Raw genomic sequence first — 25815 nt, 5'->3', positions numbered from 1 at the left:
TTTTGTAAAATGAGGATGTAATTGTATCCACGTCAAAGAGACGTTTGTGAAAGTCACCCGGAAGCTGTTTATTACATGCTGAGTACATTTTGGTAGTTATTTTTATTAACTGGATGCTCTGATGCCCATGTCTTCTTCAGATAAGTTTACAGCTCTGAGTAGTTTCTTCAGAAGCAGCAATGGTTATATTCACTGTCATACACCAAATAAAGAGGTGCTTTATTCTTGGAGGATTCAAAGTAAAGAATGCATCTCACCCACAGCCGTCTTCTCCAGGGCGGCCTTTCCAAACACATTCCCTATGCCTCCTTTATCCTCACATTGTTCAGGAAATTGTTTAATTCAGAAAGCCAGGAAATGCTCTCTACCTTCCTCCAGGCACAACACATAATCACTCTGTCCTCACATAATACATCACTACAGTTTTCAACGTTTTCTAATCATCTTCAAAAATTGAGTGACTTTTCTCCACATCTCTTGTCTCTAAGGTGATTTGTGTTGGTTTCAATGTCACTGAACATGAATGTGCTAGTTCTTCCATCAGGCGTCTTTGATTAAAGTTATAGTTTCTTCTCTTTTATCTTATGTGATCTCTGTGCCAGCTAGGTCTCCCTAAATCTTCAGATCCAGACAAGACTGACTCAAAGCACGGCTGCACGGTAAAGTTCAGAACCTCCCATCCCAGCACCACCTCACAAGACTTCTGTGGATTCTGCGGATACCGACTTCTCTGGCTCTGAGCTCCTGCTTCTGCTTTATCAGAGTTTTTTGTGGATTTTTTAAAAATCATTCAACAAATATTTGAGTACCTACTCTGTGTCAGGTGCTCTGCTTGGCTTCACATGTATGACACTGAGCAACGCATACAAAGACATCACTTCCTTGTCTTCTTGTTCTATACTTTGTCAATCTCAGTGCAAAACTTGGGTCAGTTTCTCAGTCACACGCAAAAAGGCTGCATCTCACAGAAGGTATTTACATTATTTAATTTAATTAGATAATGTAGAAGATTTTTTAGCCAATTTTCTTTCTTTCCTTTCTCCGTGTCCAAACTGCTACTATATCTTAATTTAAAGTAAATATAATTTTCACTATCCCTACAAGGGATTTGCAGAAAATATAAAAATGTCCCGTGGCGGAGCCATAAACTCATAACAACCTTTCTGTTAGCTACAGAGATTAGAAGGTTTGAAATTATCACTGAGGAGAACTCCATTAAATTATTAGCCAGGAGCCGTCACCATCCCTAGTCTTTGCCTCAGATGTTGGTGGAGAGGTTTGGGAAGGAGATGGTCTTATCCTTCTGTAATGTGGCTTTGGAAGAAACCTCAAAGAGTCTTAGGCAGATATATCACCTGTCAGTCCATTCATGCCTTCATCCATCCAACAAGCCTTCATTTAACACCTTTGTGCCCACATGACTGTCAGTGGCAACACAAAACAGAATGAGACCCAGTATCACAGTGTAGGCTTCAATTTAAAAAAAAAAAAAAAAGATCGGGCACAGTGGCTCACACCTGTTATCCCAACACTTTGGGAGGCTGAGGTGGGTGTATCACCTGAGGTCAGGAGTTCAAGACCCAGCCTGACCAACATGGTGAAACCCCATCTCTACTAAAAATTAAAAAAAAAAAAAATAGCAGGGCATGGTGGCAGGTACTTGTAGTCGCAGCTACTTGGGATGCTGAGGCAGGAGAATTGCTTGAAGCCAGGAGGCAGAGGTTGTGAGATTGTGCCACTGCATTCCAGCCTGGGCGACAGAATGAGACTCTGTCCAAAAAAGAAGGTAGTGATTGAGCTGAATCTGGAAGAATACATGGAATTCAGCAGGCAAAGATAACAAGAAGGGCATTCCAAGTGAAGGAAGCAGCCTCTGCAGAGACAGAGCTCAGTAGCTTAGACCCTACAGTAACTTGGACTTAATGTGTAATGGTGAGTAGCATAGTAGAGCTGCTGGGTGTAGTGCTATGGGGGAGGAAGTGGTGGAAGAAGAGCCTCCACATCAAACAGGAAAAAGGGTTCCAAGAGTCCCTTTCCTCAAGAACACTCCATGACGTCAGGCATCTCACAATTTGGACTCTCCTCTGTGGAACTTTGGTACTCTGTAATAAGATTGACACTCGAAGAGCCATGTTTGTGCTTAAGGAGCTGCCTGCTATCTAAAACACCAATCTCTGTTCATCAAAGAAAAGATCCAGTTGGTATATTTTTATCAGTCCTTGCTCTCACCTGTACAGTAACAAATATCATATATAGAGAATGATAGCTCATATATCTGTGTAAGACTTTTTGAGGTGCCAAAAGTTCTAAAGCATCTCTCATTTTGGAAAAAGAAGAAAGAGATAAAAATGTTAACATGATATAACTTGAAAATAAAACCATCAACATTCACAGATTCTAAGTTGAAAGAAATAAGTAAGTAAAATTCTGTGGTACTAATTAAAAGAGACCTGTCTGGACAATGAATTCTGTAATATAAGAATCCAGGTTAAGTTCTTGCAAAAACTGTCCATCAGTTTCTTTGTTTACTGTAACATAGTTTTTGTTTTATTCTTATAGCAAAAAGAAACTATATATTAAAATATCCAAATGCAAGAAATACATTTCTATTCCCAATTAAATATGTCTAAGAAAATAAGCAACTTTTTTTTTTTTTTAGAAAGAAAGAGAAAGGGGGAGAGAGAACCGGAGTCTTGCTCTATTGCCAAGGCTGGAATGCAATCCAAAAATAGGTATCAAAAACCTCCTTTATACCAATAATTGTGCTTAACAGTGGAGACAGGAAGGAATAAGGGAAGAAAATAACAAACAAACAGCCAACCAGTATTTCATTTAAGTCTGTGAAATGTTATGCAAATGCTGAAGAGTGATTTACTTCCAATTATGTGGTCACTTTCAAAATAGGTGTAATGTGATACTGTGAAAAATGTATGTTCTATGGACCTGGGGTGAAGAATTCTATAAATATTCACTGAGTTTACTTGTTCCAGGTCTGAGTTCAAATCATAGATATCCTGTTAATTTTCCATCTCATTGATCCATCGAATATTAACAGTGTGGTGTCAAAGTCTCCTACTGTTATCGTGAGGGAGTCCAAGTCTCTTTATAAGTCATTAAGAACTTGTCTTATGTATCTGGGTGTTCCTGTATTGGGTGCATATATATTTATGATCATTGACTCCTGTTGTTGCATTGATCCTTTTACCTTTATGTAATGTCCTTCTTTGTTTATTTTAGTCTTTGTTACTATTAAAGTCAATTTTGTCAGAGATGAAAGTTACACTCCTGTTTTGTTGTTGTTGTTGTTGTTTGCTCTCCATTTGATAGGTGAGTCTTCCGCCAACCCTTTGTTTTGAGTCTTTGTGTGTCCTTGCTTATGAGATGGATCTGGATACAGCATACCGATGGGTTTTGACTTTTTATTCAACTTGCCTGTCTGTGTCTTTGGGGCGTTTAATCCATTTAAATTTAGGATTAATATTGATATTTGTGAGTTTAGTATTGTCATTTATTGCTCACTGGCTATTTTGCCCATTAATTGATATAGATTCTTCATTATGGAGATACTCTTTACCTTTTGGTAAGTTTTTGGGATGACTGATACTGGTTGTTCCTTTCTGTGTATAGTGCTTCTTTCAGAAGCTCTTGTAAAGCAGCCTGGTGGTGATGAAATCTCTGAGTGCTTGCTTGTTCGTGAAAAATGTTATTTTTCCTTCATTTATGAAGCTTAGTTTGGCTGGAAATGAGATTCTGGCTTGAAAATTCTTTTCTTTGAGGATACTGAATATTGACCCCCACTCCCCACTCTCTTCTAGTTTGTAGGGTTTCTGCTGAGAGATCTGCTGTGAGTCTGATAGGCTTCCCTTTATGGGTAATCTGACCTTTCTCTCTAGCTGCCCTTAGAATTTTCTCCTTTATTTCAACCCTGGTGAATCTAGCGATTATGTGTCTTGGGGTTGCTCTACTTGAGGAATATCTTTGTGGTGTTCTGTGTATTACCTGGAGTTGAGTATTGTCCTGTGTTACTAGGTTAGGAAAGTTTTCCTGAATAATTTCCTAAAGAATATTTTCCAGCTTGGATTTATTCTCTTCATGACATTCAGGTACACCTATCAGACATAAATTAGGTCTTTTCACATAGTCCCATGTGTCTTGGAGACTTTGCTCATTCCTTTTTACTCTTTCTTCTCTAATCTTGTCTTCTTGTTTTATTTCATTAAGTTGGTCTTTGACCTCTGATATCCTTTCTTCTGCTTGATCAATTCAACTGTTAAAACCTGTGCATACTTTGCGGAGTTCTCATATTGTATTCTTCAGTTCCATTAGTTCACTTATATTCCTCTCTAAATTGTATGTTCTCATTAGGATTTCATCAAACCTTTTTTCAAGGTTCTTAGTTTCTTTACATTGGGCTAGAACATGTTATTTTAACTCACAGAAGTTTCTTATCCACCTTCTGAAGCCTAATTATTGTTGATGGAACACACTCGTTCTCCATCAGGTCTTGTTCCCTCGTTGATGAGGAACTGTGATCCCCTGTAGAGGGGGAGGCAATCTGATTTTGGGTATTCTCAGCCTTTTTATGCTGGTTTCTTCCCATCATTGTAAATTTATCTACCTGTCATCTTTGTAATTACCAACTTTCAAATTAGGTCTCTGCGTGGACGTCCAACTTGTTTATTCCCAGTGCTGGAATCTGAGCAACCCTCTGCGCCGGCTAAAACAGCGGCATTAAGATTCGTGATGCTTTTCTGCCTGGGAATCTCCAGTCTGGCTTCCTTCTTGAGTCCCTTTCAATCAGCTGAATAGGCGACTCTGCCTTCTCGGAGCTCCAAACATCAATCAAAAGGGGACCCAGTCCCATTTACTCTTGCACCAAGAACCACTGCACCAGCCACAAGAGTCGTGCTGGCAACCCATGGGGCTCCTCCACTGGGAATCTCCTGGTCTGTGAGCAACAAAAATTCATCCGAAAGTGTAGGGTCCTCTCATTCTCTGTGCTTTCACTGGGAGCTACAATCCTGGGCTGCTAGCAATCAGCCATCTTGGATCTCTGTCTCTGAAAATAAGCAACTTTTAATGAGGAAAATGCCAACATCTTTATTTTCACTTTTCAGAGATCAAATTCTAAGCCTAATGAGCAAATTGTTTTAAATTCTTGAGAGAAAAGAAAAAACATGTCTGTAATTTCTAAATCTTGATGACTTAAATAGTAAAAGCCCTACAACAGATTAGGTTAAGTTTTTACTGAAACTTAAAATCTCTTAAAATAATTTGCAATGAGATCTTTAAAGAAGTTTCTTACATATGGAAACAAAACTAGAAAATGAGTCTGTGTTTTTATACCATTGAATAAATTATCCATAGACATTTATAAGCTATACCTAAAGTTTAACTGCGACGGCCTAAGGAAAAAGGCAAGGAAGTAAGCCTTTAAAATAACTTCCTTCTGTGACCTTGGTGCAACATTTGAGAAAATCAGCCACTAAGTGTAAGAAATTAAAAACAAGTCTCTGTGTTTTGAAGTCTAGCAAAAGAAATATCACATGATTTTGATTAATGAGAACACTCAAAGACATTTGGCTATTCTAATTAGCTGAAATCTTTTATCACCTCAAGACTGAGTACAGGGAACAAAGCATTTTTTCTTAGTAGCAAGCCTTTCTAACATGTGAATACTTCATTCTACATCACTAAGTACAATATACTAAACCTAATTTTTTCTTTGAAGGATGAGGATATTACAGGCCCGAGGGCTATTACCCACTCATCTTTCCTTGATGGATGGTTCCTTAGGTGTAATTGTCAGAGTTGGGGCTGAATATATATTGACTGTGGACCATAACTTGGAATCTTTAGAATCCTTTTAATGAGCAGGTTTGCTTGGCATTTTTTTTTCTAGACAGGAAATTTTTTGGAAAAAGTAATTGAGAATGCTGGTCAATCAGGTTTTTTGTCTTATGGTACTTGAACAAGTTACATGCAACTGAAAGGAAATACTGTGACATGGTTAATGGGGGACTGGAGATTAGAGAAATTCTAAATTTTAAACCTAAATTTTAGTAGGCTGAAACTATTTTGATCTTTCTTCAATTCAGTATTTTTAGGAAGAGCTTCCGCGGAGGACCTAAAACCTCTTCTACTTTCTCAGAACCTTTGAAAAGTTTAATTTAAATAAATGGCATATATTTATATGGGAATAACTAGGATCTTAAAGTTATAGGATTAATTTTTTGTATATATAACATCTACCTAGAATTAGTATCAATTTCAACCTGTCTCATAAAATATCAGTGTCATGTAGTTGCTCTTGTCTTTGGACCTAAAAGGCCACAGTGCATTATTTGGCAGATTGAACTGAGTTTAGGCCAAATCACTTTTAAATGTTAATTTAGTCTCTTTTGATAAATATCTGAGAGTCAGAAAGAAGAAAATGCAGGGCTTGGCAGGGAGTCCATTTGTAGCAGATTGAGAAAAACTTTATAAGCAACTTGAAACCAATATTATCAAATTACTCTTCTGTCTATTAATAATGACTCGAGACACAGAGTCCGGTCATATTTCCAGTATCAGGGAATACAGAGATACAGGCAATCATGTACAAAGAATAGAAATGGTCCAATACCTTTAGGAACTAAATGGTCCACCAAAATGTTCCAGTCTTTCCAAATTGGAAACAAGATATGTGATGCCTGTTTATAATTCATCAGACAAACCAGTGTACTAATTAATAGAAATATATACTTTTGAAACTGCCTGAAATATTCCAACAGTCTTAAAGTCTTCTATTTTGAATCCTTTCTTAGACTTTGAAAGTGGAAAGTCATGTTTTTTATTGTGATTATAAAGCTGTGGTTAGATGGATTTCCTGACGTGGTTCTCTATCTGTCAGTTCTGTGAATTCACTAGCAATCTCTGGTACCCTGGAGTCCCGCAGCTGCAGCTGTAATCTGCCAGATCGAGCCCTGCTTTAGGCTTCTGTTGTGAGAAGTCTGTTAACTCTTTGATTACAGTACAGCATTATCAAGTTATTATTTCAAATTATAAATAGTCCTTCAGTTTCGATGGCCTCCCAGATACACACGGAAAATAATTTACTCAGCTAATAGTATTTTGCTGATTCATAACATTATTCGAGCATATTGAATGCTCATTTTTACCTATCTTACCCACTTGATCCTCAAAAAACCCTGCCACATCAGTGAGGCAGTTATTAGCACCACTGGCGCTCTCCAACTTAGAGAAAAATAAGATCTCTGCCCAAGATAACACAAGAAAGCATTGTTGTGCCTGCGTCTCATACTCCTTGTTTTCTAATGCCAGGTCCCACATTCTATCAACAGAAATCCCACCTACCCTCAGCAAGCACACATCTGTAAAGCCATGTGGCCACACCCACTGAGCTAACGCATCCCTCGGTAGCTTGTGGTTGATGAGTAAATAGCATAACACCCGAGAAAAGGCAGGCACTTGGCAACTGTTTTCTTCCCCTTCTGTTCTGTCAATTGAAGCAAACCTCTAAGAACAGAAATATGGAATATATATTGTGGGACTTGAGTCTAAGCACAGCCAGACACGGGCTTCAAAACCCCTGGGATTCTTCTGTCTGGAGTGGGCTACCTGATTTGGCTCCTAGCCTAGCCTCTCATCTTCATGGATGTCAGTAAGCATGGTGGGGAAGAGAATTGAGAGGCTCTTTTCCTTTTTAGTAAGTACTTAAATGGTAGCTCCAAGAGCAAATTTCATGCATCGGTTGACATTTATAACAGGTGTTCTACATTTGAAACTAATCAGTACCATGATTATAACCAGAAGGTTTGATAGAAAAGTAAAATGAACTTGTACATTATCTGCATACCAATAGAAATGTGAATTATACATGTATGGTGATTAGAAAAAGAGAAACTGGTTTTATTAAAACATTCTGGCACTCCAAGGGTTCTAACTCACTTAAAATCCCCCATGGATATCATCTACACTAATGTCTTCATATATAAGTTGAAACAGGCCAGGCTGTGTCTGACAGCAGAGACCAGGTGTAAGCCCTACCCCAAAATACACTACAGAGATACTAGCAAGCACTTTCTTCAAATAAAATTTAAAGGCTATCAGTGCTACATGATTATTTTCCAAGTGTTCTTTTTTTAAATTTGTTCTCTGTTTGCATACATATGAACTCTATCTTTTGGCTAATGTCTATATTAACTTATGAAGCTTCTAAGTGTATATAATTTAATAAACTTTTAGTTGGAAACAACTTCCTTGGAGCATTTACATTTAGAAATCAAAAGAAATTTGCTTTTTCACAAGAAAATTGTTTTCGAGCAGTTCCAAACTATAATTTGAGGTCATGTGACTGAAACCTCTGTTTAGTGAGAGAAAGCACAGCTCCACTGGCACTGACTGCCACTCGAGGCACAATCTTCATTTAACTTTATTTTGGGCAATTCTCCCTGACAATTAGGTCATGGCATGTTGTAGGTGGCCAAGGGTTCCGCATTCCTCAGTTTCCATACTTATGAAGTCCTTTTGAATAGACTAGAAGCCACAAGAGGAATTAGCTGAAAGGCTTAAAGTAACATTGTCAGTGAATTCTTTTTGGATCTTTCTAAACGGAGATGTAAGAGCAAGACCACTTTGCCGTCATTCATGGGCGGTTGTTCTCTTGCTGTATTAGCTTACTAGGGCTTCCATAACGAAGTACCACAGATTGGTGGCTTAAGAAATAGAATTTTATTTTATGTGCTCGCATGTCTGGAGGCTGGAGGCTTGAGATCAGAGTGTCAGCAAGGCTGGTTTTCAAAGGCCTCTCCTTGGCTGTCAGTGAGTGTCTCCTCCCTGTGTCTTTACATGGTCTTCCCTCTGTGAATGTCTGTGTCTTGATTTCCTTTTCTTATATCAGTCATACTGGATTAGGACCCACTCCAATGACTTCCTTTTAACTTAATTACGTCATTAACAACCCTGTTTCCAGACACAGACACAGTCTTAGGCACTGGCTCTTACTATATATGAGACAAGAAAATATGATTTTGCAAGTACACAACTCAGCTCGTAACAGTTGTTAATCCCAAATCACTGGACACCGGTTTGTTATTCCCTGCCGGTGGCTGGATTCAACCTCCTGGCCTTGCTTCTGATCCTTGATCTCCGTACTCTGTGGCTCTCTTTTAATTTAAGTCATCTCAACATTCGTCTTTGCTAGTGGCTACAGAGACTCAGACTTCCTCTTAATTTGCTCACAGATGAGATATTTTCTCCATACATGCACTGTTTGCTGCTGCTTTTGCTGATATTTAAGTCTCTCTACTCTTTTCACATCTATTTTTCAGTTTCCTTTATTGGGTCCTCTCATGTCCTCTGTGGCTTCTAAATTTAAGTTCATTACAGTGTTCTTTTGTAATCACCCAAAGAACCCAAATATCCATCAAAAGTGAAATGGGTGAACTGGTACATTGAGATGATAGAATACTCTGCAACAGTAAGACCAGGAGAACCATTGCCACGTACTCCGTGGATGAACATAAGCAAAAGATTGCATCTTTGCCACCTATCTCATAGACGCAATTAAGCCAACAGGGCTCATGAGCTCAGCAGTCATAGTTCATAGTTAGTTAATATTTCAGCACCTAATCTGTGCCAGGCTTTGTGGAAAGTGCTTCTGTGTATACTATTTCATGTAATTCTGAAAAATCTATGAAGTAGACAATAATGCTATCCTGTTTTCAAAAGGTAAAACAGAAGCTTAGAGAGAAGAGTTTATAAAAGCCAGAACTGGGATTGAGACTCCTCTCCTCTAACTGCAGTCTTGGTGTTGGTGCCAGCATGCCACGTGGCCTTCCTACTTCCTCCTCCTCTGACCACATAGGCCCACTGGCTCCATTAGCTGGTAATCACCTTGACCACACCCAGCTACATGCTGACCGTGGCTTGCAGCTTCAGAGTCTTTCTATATTTTTCCTAACTCTTCTCCGTAAGGTGAGAGACTATTATTCATCTGCTTTTAAGGAACCCAACAGCATTATGAAGAACCAGCCCACACATTGCCAGTGACCCCCAGAGAAATGTGGACACGCAGAGGTGCCAGAGTTAGTTCCACAACTTTAGAATAGGAATTCCCAAAGTCTCAGCTTCTCTCTTGGAGCTGTTTCAGGGAAGTCAGGCAGATGGAGTACCTTAGCTGCAGACCTTCTTGGCTAGTAGCTTGTAAACTTGGCCTAGTTTTTGCAGTTTTCTTAAGTTATATCAACAAAACCAGGGCATTTGGTGACTTGAGAACAAGCTGATAAAAACAGTTGCACCTGCCAGAAAATGAGGAAAGCCACAGAGAGGGCTACTGAATAGTCAGGCTTCAAGGCTACAATTCTGGCTCAGCAATTCACAGTAAAATATGCCTAAACATTTGTAAAGGGTTGAATTCCAATTCACTAGTTAACTGCCTTCGTCTGGAATAAAAATGATGTAGTATAATTCTACCCTATGACATCTGGACCAATTTACTGTCTTAGATTCAATAATTTAAAAACAATATACTCAATGTACAGGTTTTTTAATCTTTAAAAAAAGGAGGGAAGACCAGACTTGATGGCTCATGCCTGTAGTCTCAGCACACTGAGAGGACAAGACAGGAGGATCACTTGAGGCCAGGAGTTTGAGACCAGCCTGGACAACATAGCAAGATGCCAATTCTACAAAAAAAAAAAACACATAAACCAACAAGACACAATGGTGCACACCTGTAGTCCTAGCTACTCAGGAGGCTGAGGCAGGGCGATCACTTGAGTCCAAGAGTTCAAGTTAACAGTGAGCTATGACTGCGCCACTGCACTTCAGCCTGGGCAACAGAGTGAGACTCCATCTCAAAAAAGAAAACAAAGGGATAAAAGGAGAATTTAATCTCCTTGCTCCAAAATAATGAACTTCAACATTTACTGGCCTCCAATTTGGTAAGAGGATAAAATTCTTCCTTGTGACTTGTTTTCTATTTTTTCTTAATTTGGTATGTATATTTACTAGAGGCAGGAAGTTGGGGAAATACGTCTAATCCCTGATAAGTAAAAGAATTCCAGAGGTGATGAATACGAGGCAACATTTTCATTGTCCTGACCCCGTATTTACCTGCAGGGATTCTTATTTTATTTACTTTGGAATACTTTCCAATCATCAAATATACTGAGAAACCAGGCCTCAAGTCCTCCTTCCCTGCTTCCTTTGCAAAAGAGGCTATATCTCACCTCCCTCTATGCCCAAAACACCATTGCTTCAGCATAGTCTATGCACCTACCTATGTTGATGATGAATGATTTTCATGCTTTACTTTCTCTTGAATGTTAAGGTGTCCATCCATTTGTGCAAGTAAGATACACACAGTCTAGAGTTCTTATATTTGGGGAGGCAGGGCAGAATTTTTAGAAAAAGCAATCTTTATATCTTTATATTTTAGTTGTTTTCCTTTTCTTAAAAATAACACCAAGAAAGTGCCTGTTTGCAAATGATCTGAGATATTTGACAAGGAATTGAAAAATAATCCCAGTAACCCTTTAATTGGTATTATATTTTTTGTGACATATTTCACACAATCTTCAAAGGCCTCTCAAAATATAACAAATTTGGAATTTATCACATAAAAAATAAAACAACATATCATTCTACATTTACTCATTAACTATGAAATATGTATTATTTACACCAGCCTCAATATAAGGCCAAAGGCAAAAGAAAAAAAAAATGGTTTTAAGACAGACCACCCTAGATAGGAAAAGTTGCTTGCAGGTGTATAATAGAGAAGCTCATCCTTAGGATAAAACAATCTCTAGTAACTTAGAGACACATTCATCAGAGGAAACCTGATAGCAAAACTTTACTAATTCAAAGCCAGCTATGGATGAATGAAGATCAAGTGCTATTACCTTGACTGTTGTGGTAAGTTGCTTGCAAAACAAAGAGGATAAACAAACCCTGGGACATGGTAAGACTGAGATCAGGGCATGTTTAATCTTCTCAAAAGAACAAACAAATGGAAAATTGTTTGTGGACAAATGGATCTTACTAATTAAAAATAAAGCCTCCTCTGTCTTTCAGGGCAAGTTGTAAGCATCTTTACCTGGCAACATCTTATTACTTGTAATGAATTTTTATTTAGGTGCTTGAAACTATTTTATTTCCTTAAAAGTCTAATTAAAACTTTTCATCTAATTCAAAATCGCCATCTGTAAAAGTTGGCCTTATACTGTATGTGATTTCAGGATGAAATAATCTGATATCCAGGACATATTTGTTGAGTGCACTTGAGTGTCTATGCACCCACAGGGGATGATCCCCAACAAGGCAGAAATGGTTCAAAAGATATTCCCACAACCTTTGCTCTCACCAGGCAGTTTTATTAGTGAGACACAGCCAAGGCATTGTTTACAAAATACAAGATAATAACAAGGTCCCAAGGAGGAGCTTAGCCTATAGGCACAACTCAGAAGTTTTGGGTATTGGACAGTTCTGTTCCTCAAGTGACCAACTGCATAATCAGGAAAAAAAAAAATGTCAGGAAGTACTTTGGAGCCAATCAGTGACTCTGGTTATTAAAGACTAATAGACTAAATTTTTAACAGCAACAAACTTTCCTCAGAAGTGCTCCTGGATGGTCAGGAGTCCCCTCTGAGGCAGGCTGAGGCCTGTTTTCTGGTGGAGAGGTTACATCTTGAGAGTAACCGTGGATATTACTTGCTGGTGCTTTCTGCCTCGGGTCTAGATGCTCCAGGCTTTTAGAGCGTGTTTTGAGAATGACAAGATGAAAGCTGCTTGTTTGAGCACATGCAATTATTGTTTGTCACTTTAAAACATCTTTTTTCAAAGGCTTGTGAGTACTGTTAGGAAAGATTCCCTTAACAAAAACAGTGAGACCAACCACAGTAGCCAGGGGCTGTTAGGGCAGGAACAGCCATCATGGGCATGCAGAATGTGGAAGCAGCATCGATCACCCGACAGCCAGGGCGGTCACACCAGGGACAGCACAGCAGCCATCAGGACAGCACACCGACTGTTGAGGAGACGCCCCCCCCCGCCCAGAAGGGGAAGAGCTAGTTTACCCACTTGGCAGAGTAGACATAGTGCATAGGGCCCACAGTGCTTTTAAGGACCCATGAAAATGATTTAACATCACTCTCTCTTAAAATCAGAACCCCCCAAAATGGACTATTTTGTAACAATTAATGTGCAATAATGGATACTGTCTGGATTATTTTTGTCTTTATACCAATGTAGCACTAGAATATGATTTTTTTAAGGAAATATCTCATGAAGCCAAAAGTGCGTAGGGCCCATGAAAGTCATAATCTCACGCTGCTCCGATCAGTCAGACCAAGGAAAGTGAGTATGTATCTGGTGCGCATGGGGTCCCAGTAATGTTCATAAGTGGAGGCTTAGAGTAAAAGACTGTGGAGATTGGTACCCATGTTGTTCTCCCACCTGCCCCTTCCCCACCCCATTACATTCCCCCACCTAATCACATTCTCGGTAAAACAAATAGTGCCAATTAACACATAACATAAACGGAAGGTACAGGAGTTATATAACAGAATGTAATTAGTGTAACTCCTCATTAATCCCAGAAGACTTCCTACAAAAGATGAGGGCTGAAAAAATGTGCACCTGTTTCATGGAGAAAACAATGCTGGAGGGAAAAAGAGACAGTAAGAGGGAAATACAAGGTGGGACGGAAGTTTTTCTTTTCAATGTCCTGTGTCATTATTTTTTTTTTTTTTTTTTTTTTTTTTTTTTTGAGACGGAGTTTCACTCTTGTTACCGAGGCTGGAGTGCAATGGCACAATCTCGGCTCACTGCAACCTCCGCCCCCTGGGTTCAGGCAATTCTCCTGCCTCAGCCTCCTGAGTAGCTGGGATTACAGGCACGCGCCACCGTGCCCCGCTAATTTTTTGTAATTTTTAGTAGAGACGGGTTTTCACCATGTTGACCAGGATGGTCTCGATCTGTTGACCTCGTGATCCACCCGCCTCGGCCTCCCAAAGTGCTGGGATTACAGGTTTGAGCCACCGCGCCCGGCTGTCATTATTTTAAATAGATAGACACCAGTTTCTTTGCTGCAACTTGACTACCCTTAGGAAGGAATTGTAAATCACGTTTTCCAGCTGCAAACAGATTACTGAACCAATGGTGAATTCATCTTGGACTGTAAATTCCACAGGTGAATCTCTATTTAAGAAAAGCACATTCTGTCCATGCTTCCCAATGATTTACACCTAGATCTGTGCTTCTTTCAGAATGTTTAGAAACAAGGATTGACCGGTATGTCAAGATTTAGCTATTGGTACCACTTTTAAAACTTACAAAACATTCTGTTGGGACAGGAATGGTTAAGATAGAACCAAGATAGCCTGAACCCTAATCTGTGCTGGTGGAATTCTACAGGAACACACTTTACTGGGAAAGGACACTGTAAAAGATGGCCCTGGCCTTTTCCTGTGTTGGGAGTTTGAAGAGAGTATGACAATTGACACTTACTCTGAAATTTAGCTCACCAGGGGAACGCAGGTAGGTTATCCTGCTTCTGTGCATGAGAGACAAGAACAGCCATCAAAAATTACACTTTCACTGGGCAGTTTTTTACAGGTGCTAATCATCCAGGGTCCAGAATTTTTTAGTATGTGCAAAACTAATGACTGTACCAGGTACAGTGACTCACACCTGTAATCCCAAAACTTTGGGAGGCTAAGGTGGGAAGGAAGATTGCTTGAGCCCAGGAGTTTGAGACCAGCCTAGGAAACATAGTGAGTCTCCATTTCTTAAAAAAAAAAAAAAAAAAGTTTTAATTAGCAGAGTGTGGTGGCACACACCTGTAGTCTCAGCTACTTAGGAGGCTGAGGTGGGAGGATCACTTGAGCCCGGAGGTTGAAGCTGATCACACCACTGCACTCCAGCCTGGGTGACAGAGTGAGACACTGTCTCAAAAATAAACAAACAAAAATATATAGATACCAGGAGTTTGTTTACATGTGTGTATATATAAAGAAATATATTTAATATATTCATACTTGTAGACTTTATAGTAGCAGGTCTATCCTTAAAACATTTAACCTAAAAAATTAACTGCTGGTATTATAAACTAAATTTTTTTAATTCATGAAAATATTAGGATTGTTACTTTTATTTTCTTGGCTCTGTTTTTTATCAATTTTTGGCAATAGTATGTTAATTTTATAATCAGAATAAAAGGAAGGCTATTTTAAAAATTCATAGGTTAGATGATTTTGGGTTGGCAGAGATGTCTTCTGGTATTATAGTCTTACTTTTCCCCTAATCTAACGTACCTCAATTTCTTCTGTTTAATGTCTCTGATGGAGAAACTCTGGATAGTTGTTGATAGTTTAAAAATAATGAAAATAATTTTTAAGTTACAAATTCCATGATAGCAGTAATAGAATCTACAAGTAGAAAACTGCTTACCATTGGCCTGTATAACTGGAATTGCATACTTCAAGTATTTTATGTACCACAGCGGATCTCAGGAAAGTCTTAGTAAAGGTGGCATTTAATGGCATTTAGTTAGCATTTAATAAGAATTAGAGAGGTGCTAAAGCTTATAAACCTACTAAGATCTATAGAGTAACAAAGAAGTTTGTACATATATGAAATACTTAGGTTACTTTTCTGTGAGGGTGAAAGCAGCGAAAGCATTTTGTTAGAAATGTGCTTGTGAGAGCAGTTACTGACCATTCCAGACCAGAGAAAGAAGTACTTTCTCAGAGAATGTGTGCTTAGAGCCAGTCTGTGTGATGATAGTGAGAAGTGGCTGCTGCCCCAAATTTCAGCGAGATCATGAACCACCGACATGAGCCCAGGTGCTTGAGGCCTGCAGCCTCCCAAGCCACATACACAGACACTGGTGTGGTAGAGACAGAGCAGGAAGGCCTGGTAAGCTGGGCTGGTCCCTGTCCTGGCTCGGCCACAGAATGGCTTTGAAGCTGTGGCCACATCACACTGTCTCTGGGCTTCAGTGCCCTCCACTATACGGAAGATAATATCTACCCCACAGAGTTATCATGAGATCAAACTAATGAAATTATGTCAAATATTTGGCAGACTGCCCCACATGTGGTGGCTTTTTGAAATAGTTGAGCCCCTTCCCTGTGACATGGGCCCAACCCCTTCTCATCTGAAGATAGCCAGTGCTCCACAGCCTGGTGTCCAGCCGGAGAGGGTCCTGTGATGTCCCGTATTGTGTGTGCTGTTTCTTATGTTCTCTATTTTTAAAAAGGAAAGAAGTGGACCGTGATTAATTTCTTAATAAACCTGAACGGCACTGCTGGATGCCCTGTGTTTCATTCATTTGTGCCTGCTCTTATAATCGAACTTAATAAAGAGGTTATTCTCTAGAATTATTACTTGTTAGGAAAGCTGTCATTCTGTTTCCTAAGTGAAGAAACAAATGACAGAAGAAATAAAAATCAAATCAAATCAAATAATCTTCCACAAGAAAGCCTCGAGAAAAATAAGTTTCCCCTTAATGCTGATACTGTTTTTCCAGTCAAAAATATTTCAAGAAATTGAACAAGGAAGTGGGAAAAAGTGATTCTGAAATATTACTTGAAAAGAAATAGGCTGAAATCATTGCTGGAGGATGCCACAATATGATAATCAACTTCTAAAATATCCCTATTCTTTTCCATTGTTGCTGAGTGGCATAGAAGCATATAGACTTAATGTTATCGAATGTTTATAAACCGCTTATATGCTTGAATGCATATTCAGTGTATATTTTATTTTTGCTGTCTTCATGTTGTCTCACATAATAGGTGAAAACTGACCCTTTGGTGTGGTTCTGTTTTGAAAATTGAGCTTGAAGTCTGAACAGTTACATATGTATCTCACAATGTTTTCAGCTACTGCCTTCAAAAAAGAAAGAAATTTGCACAGGTATATTGCCATCACCCCGCAGAGCTGCTGATGAGCAAATTTGTAAAGTTTCATGAATTGCCAAGCCAATTATCAGTCAGCTTCTGATTTCTGGAAGCATTATCCCACGAGATAAGTGCACAAGCCAGAAATAACACAGCTTGATTTTACGATACCAGGTGGAGGAGGCGTTTGGTTTGGGGAGATCTTGCATTGACACGAGAGTATTCGCTTGATGTAGCGGTGGTTTTAGACGCTGTATCTGGTACCATGGAGATGTCATTGTGGCACATCTTCCCGTTCTGTCCTCAGACTGTACTGCACTTGTAAGACGCTGAGGCTTATGGGGTGTTATCTCAAGAGCCAAAAGTCTGTGAAGAAAAACGTTGCTGGCGGGCACTAACATGGGTGTGTCGTGACTCTTTTCAGGTAGTAGGTGTAACCTTGAAGAAAAAGTGGCACTGTCTTCAAAAAAGTGACCTGACCCTGGCTTTGGTGGGTTTTTTCTGCAAGAAATACAAAGCACCGCATGTATTTATTGTACATCCTTTCCAGCTGACCACTGCTTTGTTCTAGAGTTCAGCATGAAAGGACTGATTTTGTTTTGTTTTTGTTTTTGTTTTAGTGAAATGGCATGTCCCTTGCTAATTCTAGCTCTTATAGTTGCACATGTAAAAAAAAAAATATCTCTATGTAGTTAATGGATTGGTAGCATTTCAAATAAATAATGTACAGAAAAATTGACCTGAAATTTTTTGAGATGCTTATCAATTGACATTTTTTCTTGGCCCAAGAAAAGAATCTAAATTATTATTTTCTTAAATAAAATTATACCTTGTAACATGAGATTTGTTATTTTAAATATAATAGGAATTGAAATATAAGCATGCCACTTTGTTTATTGCTATATTATTAGAACTTACTGAAGCATGGAAAGAATCTTCACAAATGACTTTGCTCTTTTGAAAAAAGTAAGCTGCAAAAATATTTGGCATAAACCATATTTAGTCTGTAAATGACTGTAGCTTATAAAGATGTACTAAGCTTATAGCGTGCAATGTTTCATCCCAATAATTTTTATATTTTGATAAAATGTTAAGCAAGTTAATAGTGCCATAATAAATATTTTCCCAGAATTCAGAATTGTTTGCATCTCCATTTTAGGAAGTTCACATTGCTTCATTAAAGAAGAAACCTGGAATCATTATGCACCTCAATTTGTTATGCAGCGAATCAAGCTTTCCTTTATTCTTCCAGAAGTCATTTATTCTATGAATTGTGGCCATATAAACTTTACAGAACACACGCATATATGAAAATCACTACTGATATATCTGCTGAATGAAATCTCTGGTATTTGCTAGTCCATCTTGGAAATAACACATCATAATTCAATAGTGCTAGTTACAAAGTCAAAGCAAAATAAAGAAACAAACTTTCACCATTGTAAACAAATTCATTTAAAGCACATTTAAAAATCTATTAACTATACAAGAAGTTTTTCTTTTTAATAAAGCTGCATCTGGCTACATTTTAGTAAGTCAGTGCCTGAGAAAAGGCAATGTTTTGATCCCTATAGTAAACCTACCCTCTAGACACTTAAAGCCCTTAGAAAACACAAGATAATGATGTAATTGTATCCTTTTTTGTTGCATGGGAACAATCAAGATTTATTAAGCCCTGAGTTAATATGGACCCCGGCTCTTAATTCCCTTTTCCAGCATTAGACCCCATTTGTTCGTTTTTGTTTCTTTGCCTGTGACAGGTCTGTCTGCTACCTTTGTATTTTAAGTAGATTTACAACACAGTTATTCATATGTGTTCTTAGTATAAAATTATTTTCTTCAGGGAGGCTCTACCAAGAGACCTGAGAACATTGAAGTTTTTGTTTTTGAAGCATTTGAGGATTATTTAATTTTTACATAGTATGACATTTTTCTAATGGGGTTGGAAAGGTAATATTTTTGGGGGTGCTTCTCATTATATCTAGTCTCAAAAAATGTAATAATCTGGTAAACTCAGATAACAGAAAACCAGCCTATCCCTTTACAGTTTATAATTCTACTTCTTTGAGACAAATAACATAGAGATGTGTGTATGCATTATCTATATATATATACATATACATATGTGTCTGTAGATACATAGAGAGATACAGATTAGTGCCTCAGTATTAATTAACCTTTACTGGCATCTGTATTTATGGGGTTCTTCAGTTAAAAGACATTTCTAAAATTCTATTAAAATTGTTTGGTCTCACAAACCAAATTGAAAGTTGCAAATTTTTTTCATCAAGTTTATACTGTCTCCACAAAACAGGCCTGGTGAATTCCTGCTATGTCAAGCCACTGACATATTTTTAGAGGTATTACAACATTTTTACTCTTTTTATCCCAATCCACTCAAAAATGGCAAAGATCCAGAGATCACTCAGCAAAAGCCCTCTGTGGGAGTTGGTTCCTGCTTCTAATCACTGTCCCAAACTCCTGTCAGTCAAAATATGCAGGGATTATATAGTAATAATTTATAAATGAACGTAACAGGCAACCTATAGTGTTTTTAAATTGATATAAAAACGTTCATGCCATGTTAATTTCCTTAAAACATATTATACATATAAAATACTATGTTAAAATTAAATGTAATATGTCAGCTGTAAAGGTGAAAAGGTAGCTAACTAAAAGTTCAGTAATCTTTTTTCAGATTTTGTGTGTTTTCTCCTCAGCCAAAAGCCTCAAGATTCACTTGCAGCAGCCTACCTCTTCCTTTATGTTGGATTGCTCTTTAAACATTAGAATATCTTGTAATAAATAATAAAGATCTCTCCTGACACAAGTCATTGTTGATTTCACTGTTATAGGGAAAAGGCTCTAGGGCGGCAGATAAGGCTGTTGCCATGGTGATGAAGGAGATACCGAGGGAGGAGTCTGCAGAAGAAAAGCCCCTCCTTACTATGACATCACAGGTGGGCAGACCCAAAGGATTCCTGTAGGAAGCTGACATATGTTAATATATCAGACATTGTGATTTTTAACTAGAAAAAAAAACTTTAACTCTTGAACCAATTTTTTAAAAGACAGTTTCAATGAAACAATTTTACAAATACAGATGAAAACCAAAATTGCTAAAAAAAAAAAGAAAAATTCACCATCTAATTATTTATTTGTGAATATTAATTTTATTACTCAACTTTAGTTAAGACAGAAAGAAAATGTATGTGCAAGTAAAACATGTTGCTTCTTTATAAAGGAGTCTTGTTAACAACTTTGGGAAAGAAATAACAAGCTAACAGTACATTTGAACAAAAAAAAAACAAATTCCTGGGAATAAATACAAGTTATATTGTATACATATGTCAGTTTACCAGTAGAATATCTAAATTTTCTTAAATGTTAAATATATTTATGTTGTGGCTATGCGTGCTACATATATGTCTATACATATTTATGTGGATAACTAATTTACAGGAATGGGCCAGAAGTCCCTGAGTCTCCATGCAGAAAATGGCATTTGCGACCCCTTATACTCAGTGACCTTGAGAACAAAAATGTCATCTCTATTATAAGCACATGAGAGCCATTTTCAGCATTTATTATAACAAGGAGAGAAAAAAAGTCTGCATTTATATGCAAAGATGTTGAGACTGTAAATCCTATATGTCCTCAGGGACTTTTGAAACACCCTGTAAAATCTACATAAATATGTATAATGTACTCATCACCACTCTGTGGAATACCAGTTTTAAAAATCGCAAATGAAAAATATTTTTACTTGCATTTATCTTATAATTTAGATTAGATTGTTATTTTAAACATTTCATTTTTTCCATTCAGTTCCGATTATATGATTCAGTTCCGATTATATGAACATGCCTGGAATTCAAACAATGTCCATTCACAGTCCTCATGGAAGGCATTTATGTCAAAAGCTAAATTATGGCAACTTATTTTTAGAGTATCAGCAGATCTCATCACCAGCTGCTGCCAACATATGTGGTTTTATTTTATTCTAAGTACTATGTTGTAAGTTATAAAAATTATAACATATAACATCAAAACTAAATAATTTTTAAAGTTATTAAAGATTCCCAGGACTCTGGGATAAATTTCCTGTTTTCAGTTGTTTTATCCCAAAAGAAGAGATGCTTCTTCCCTATAACACATAGTAATCATTGGAAAGAAATTTGCTTGATATTTACCAAATTCCTCAATCTTCACTTAATATCCGTAGGAAAACAGATAGAGTTTTATGCTGATCTCCTGTCTATCAGAGTTAGACCTTTAGATACTCTGTTAAGTATCCAAAATGTTAAGTCCACACTCTCTCAGGTGAATGCTATGGGAGGTGGGAACTCCTGGACATTTTTGCTGAAGGGCAGAGCCGTACAACGGTAGGTACGACCTGACCAAATCTGCAGTTGACCCAGTTGTACTGTGACATGTCATCTCAAAACTTCACAATCTAGGCCAGGCGCCAGTACCCAAGATTCTTTTTTCACAAAATCACGCATTGCTATTTACATTCCGATGATCTTTTCACATGTCCAAATTACCATTATAACCTAAGCTTTCATTTACAATTTAATGCAAAATGATATTTTTTATTTGGAAAAGAAATTGTGATTATTTCCATTTTCTCATATTCAGAACATTTGTTTGTACCAAGTTCTTATCCCTGTCTAATGTCGCATTAACTGTTTCTGAGGTGTTAGTTACAGTTTACTGCATGAAGATGATAGAATGCTTCATTTAATGCATCATATTCTTGTTGCATACTGGCCAGCTTATGAAACAGCAAACAGAGTTCTGATTGATAAAATGTAATGCACCTGTTGTGTTGATAGTATTACAGAATTAATTCAGTGACAGCTCTGATACAATTATTTCTCAGTCAAATGCAGTATTATTAGTTGATATACTTTTTCCACTATACACAAGTGGCTTCTTCCCTGCTATGCATCAGTGGCATGCAAAACCAAAAAGAAGCAGAATGATCAGAAAAAGTGAGTACTTCCCATGACAACCACAGCATCTGCTCTGTGTGCCATACTGCATTCTTACTTGTTACCTTGTGTGAATGTGCTAGTGTCTTGACACGTGTTTGTCCCAGTGTCTCCTGTAAAGCACCTTATAACATAGTGCTACATACGCTGAATAATTGACTCATCCTCATCACTGGTATGTCAGTGCCAGCTGCTCATGGGGTAGATTCCAGATATGTCTGAGGATCATTACTACTCTATCAGTAATGTCATTGGGACAATTATGATACATGAAATAGAAAATAAATCACTGAAACACTGAGCTTTTACCTTAATTCATAACTTTTCACTCAATGGACTGTAAGTGTAGAATAATCCCATATTCTGGAACTTTTCTGTATTATGTGATTATTACTGTGTGTTCCTCAACTTTTAGAGGAATTAAGCCAAACACACTCCAGCGAAACAGTCTATAGTACACCGAACAAATTGAATAATGCACAAGTATTGGCTAGAAGACCTGAGCTCACATTGCTGGACCACTGAGAGCTGCTTTTTTTGCTCAAAATAATGATTAATGCCATATTAAGCAAACAGTATGCAAGGACTTCATAGAAGCTCAGGTTCGTGCTGTCCAATATTAACACTTATAAATAGTTTGTATATTTCCTCAGAATATGCTGAGAAAAGATTTCAAGAAGAAAATATGTGAATCAAGTCTTTGAGGAAAAAGGTTTCTCTGGACCTGCGCTGTCTGATACAGCAGCCGCGAGCTACTGAGCCTTTTGTGGCTGCTCCAAATTGAGATGTTCTGTAGTTATAAAATACACACCAGGTTTTGGAGAGTCATCAAAAAAATCGTGTAAACTACACATTAACGATTTTTATCATGATCATATGTTAAAATGGTAATATTTTGGATTTTTGATATATTGGCTAAATCAAATATCTTATTTAATTTCACTTGTTTCTTTTCAGTTTTTAAAAATATCAACTAAAAAATTTTAAATCATAATTATAATCATAATCTATTGAACAGAATATTCTCATCATAATCCTATTGAACAGAATATTCTATTCTAAGGGGAAATAATATAAACAAATTCAATTTGGGAATAGAAGGGAAAGCCACGTGCCAGAAGATTGATTATATCATAGGAAAAATGTATTCTCTTTATGAGAAGAAAATGACTTTAGCAAATGCTTCTCTCTGAGGAGCCTGCAGAAGTTTTGTGTTTGACCGTATCTCCTGGCTACTGTTTTAGCAAGGTATAGCCCATTTATCTTTGCCTGTAGCACACAGGATCTTAAAACTGTGTCCAGGTTTCTTCTTGTTAAGGGACTTTTTTTTTTTTTTTCAAACCAGGCCTTTGTTTTTCTGTCACCACCAATTATACCTCAGTATTAATTTAATTTTTGTGTGTGATAAAAACAGTAATGTCCTCGATGGGAAGAATGTTTTCAGGGCTGCTACTAAATACAGCTTTGTTTGGGCTTCTATTTCTAACTTAAAACAATTGCCTTAATTGCATTCTTCTGCCTACCCTTTACTGTTAGCACTACACAAGCTGGGAATAGACACGTTTTATAAAAGCCTAGCTGTCCTGTCAGAAAAGTACTTGTAGGTAGTTGGTTGACATCTAGATCAAGTCAAAGAGTTGAAAGTTATCATTTGGTTATCCTTTACCAGAAGACTAATAGGAAGTGGGGGGGTGGGGCAGTCCATTAGTACTGTAAGCTCGGAGGAAATGAATTCTGTCAGGCGTCAGAGTTACCATTACAGAGCTCCACACATCTGGATTTTTAAGGGTTGCATGGTAATGATTTAGTTGTCTTATCTCTTCCATCGATTGAGTCCAGTAACTCAGTGTTGATATTAATGAATCACTCACAGTATGCTCCCTATATTGACAGGCACTGAATAAATTTCTAAACTTGGATAGGACTAATAAAACCATAAACAAGTAGTTCAATTATAAAATTATGAATGAAAGCCTATTTAACAAATGACTTTAAATTAACAATGTCACAGAGTCAGGTGAAGTGGGGGCACCTGTAGTCCCAGCTACTCAGGTGCTAAGATGGTAGGATCACTTGAGTCCAGGGGTTTGAGACCAGCCTGGGCAACATAGCAAGACCCCATCTCAAAAAAAAAAAACCATATCACAAATAATAAAGGAATTTCAAAACTCACAAAGACATTTGTATTTCATTTACATATAAACAAAACAATTCTAAAATTTTTCTATTATTTAAATGAGGGAAAAAGACATGCCATAGTATTACAAATTCTAAACCAACATTACAAATATGAGATGTTTGTCAGCTGTTTTAAACTTATTAGCTTCATTGTTTTAACTTTTAAAATTATTATTGAAGTACTAAATGCTTAAGTATAAAAACAGGATATTTTACTTAAAACTAAGACGATTCAAGATCATCACCCTGAAATGTGAAATCATAGAATAATGGATTATTGTCCTTTATGGGCAGTGTTTTCTCATCTAGAATGTATTTTGCGTTAGGGTTAATTCTCCGTAATATGTTATCACAAACCTTGAGCTCTATATTTTTGAATGAAACATCTAAGCAATATATCTCGTTAAAGACAAACACAAATATTTAAGTCACAAAACAAACAATATAAATATACATTGTAATTTAGTTAACAAACGATATTTAAAAGCAAAACATCTTTTCATCTTAGTTTCTTATAGCTTAGATTATTTAATAGTTTAATCTGAAAACATTGAAATTGAGAAATTCAAGTTGAGCTTAGGCAAATGTAGTTTCAGATAAAGTTTTTAGAGCTGGGTGGTATATTCTGCATTTGTTCAACATAAAGAAAACACGAGTGTCATGAAGCAATTTGGCAGTGTGGTAGCTAATATTAATCACATCAGCTGGCCAGTCTAAGTCCTAATTCAATTGAAATCATTTGATTGAACATTTGATTACAAGGAAGGTGTTGTAACGGATCAATAGTATTTTGCATTCTGATGGACAAGAAGCCCCTACATTTAAGTTGTCACCTATTCTCTTATTTTTGAACAGAAGAGTTTTCCTTTGTGTCTGTGTCAGTTGACCACTTAAGGGTTTTCCCTCGAAATCTCAAGATTTGAATGTCTGATTTAAAGTCAACAGGGAGGGAATAGGATTGTGTTGACGTGTTGCTGGCCTCCCATTCACACTGGTCCAAGTCCTTCTTCCAAGTGTGGAATGGTATGGGGCAGGCTTAGGCCTTTATTTTCATTTTTTTCATTGGTCATTCTCTCTTGGCACTTTGACTTCTTGGTAGAAGCCTTCACATTCCTGGTAGAAGCTTTGTATTTGGAAATGCTTCCTTAGGTATCAGTAGGACTCCAAACATTTAAAAGATGTGACTCAGAGAAAATTGGCTCAAGTGTGTGGTTTAAAAACTGCAAAGAAATTGGCAAACATTTCTGAGGGCCACTGACCTCTCTGTGAATTGATCAACCCCAGTATTAAATTGAGGATACCCATGCAATCATTGTTTTGTACAATTTGCCATTCAGTTAGACTGTATAAAATCAGGCAACATTTATTAAACTCCTACTATGGAATACAAAAAAATGCTTGGATGAGATCTCTACTCTAAAGGAAGTCACAGTCTAGTTGGCGGTTGGAGGAGAACAGATAAAACTAAGATGATGACACTGGGCAAGACATGGGGACGTGCAGGTGCTGTAAAGAGGCACTCACTGGTTGGCCCTGAAGAAGGTTCCTAGACAATGTGCCTGCTGAATGGGGTCCTGAAAGAGAGATAGGAATCTGTCGCCATTAACAGAAGGTTCTTTCAATTGATCCAAATATTGAGAATAGGAAAGAGGAGGATAAGAAATGAAAATTTAAAATGTGAACAAACTGAGACAAAGACCTTAGCAACTAATGAAGTGGGTCATTTAAAC

At 37.4% G+C, this 25815-nt stretch overlaps 1 protein-coding gene across 11 annotated transcripts in view; it reads left to right on the top strand.

The window, feature by feature from the left end:
• PEX5L (peroxisomal biogenesis factor 5 like) overlaps window positions 1-25815 on the top strand; it is a 243407-nt gene that overhangs the window by 118118 nt on the left and 99474 nt on the right. For 3 of the 11 annotated variants that reach the window (XM_078350212.1, XM_078350213.1, XM_078350208.1), the window contains exon 3: window positions 19766-19870. The exons of 5 other annotated variants lie outside the window; for them this stretch is intronic. In XM_078350212.1, the coding sequence (XP_078206338.1) occupies window positions 19802-19870 (69 nt within the window). In that variant the 5' untranslated portion in view covers window positions 19766-19801. Of the gene's footprint in view, window positions 1-17334; window positions 17401-19765; window positions 19871-21842; window positions 21908-25815 lie in introns of those variants that run through there. 3 more of the 11 variants (XM_078350210.1, XM_078350207.1, XM_078350217.1) reach the window with 2 other exon arrangements.

This window comes from Callithrix jacchus, chromosome 15 (assembly GCF_049354715.1).
Source record: "Callithrix jacchus isolate 240 chromosome 15, calJac240_pri, whole genome shotgun sequence".
NCBI classification, from domain to species: domain Eukaryota; kingdom Metazoa; phylum Chordata; class Mammalia; order Primates; family Cebidae; genus Callithrix; species Callithrix jacchus.
This window is presented reverse-complemented; position numbering and strand designations above follow the sequence as displayed.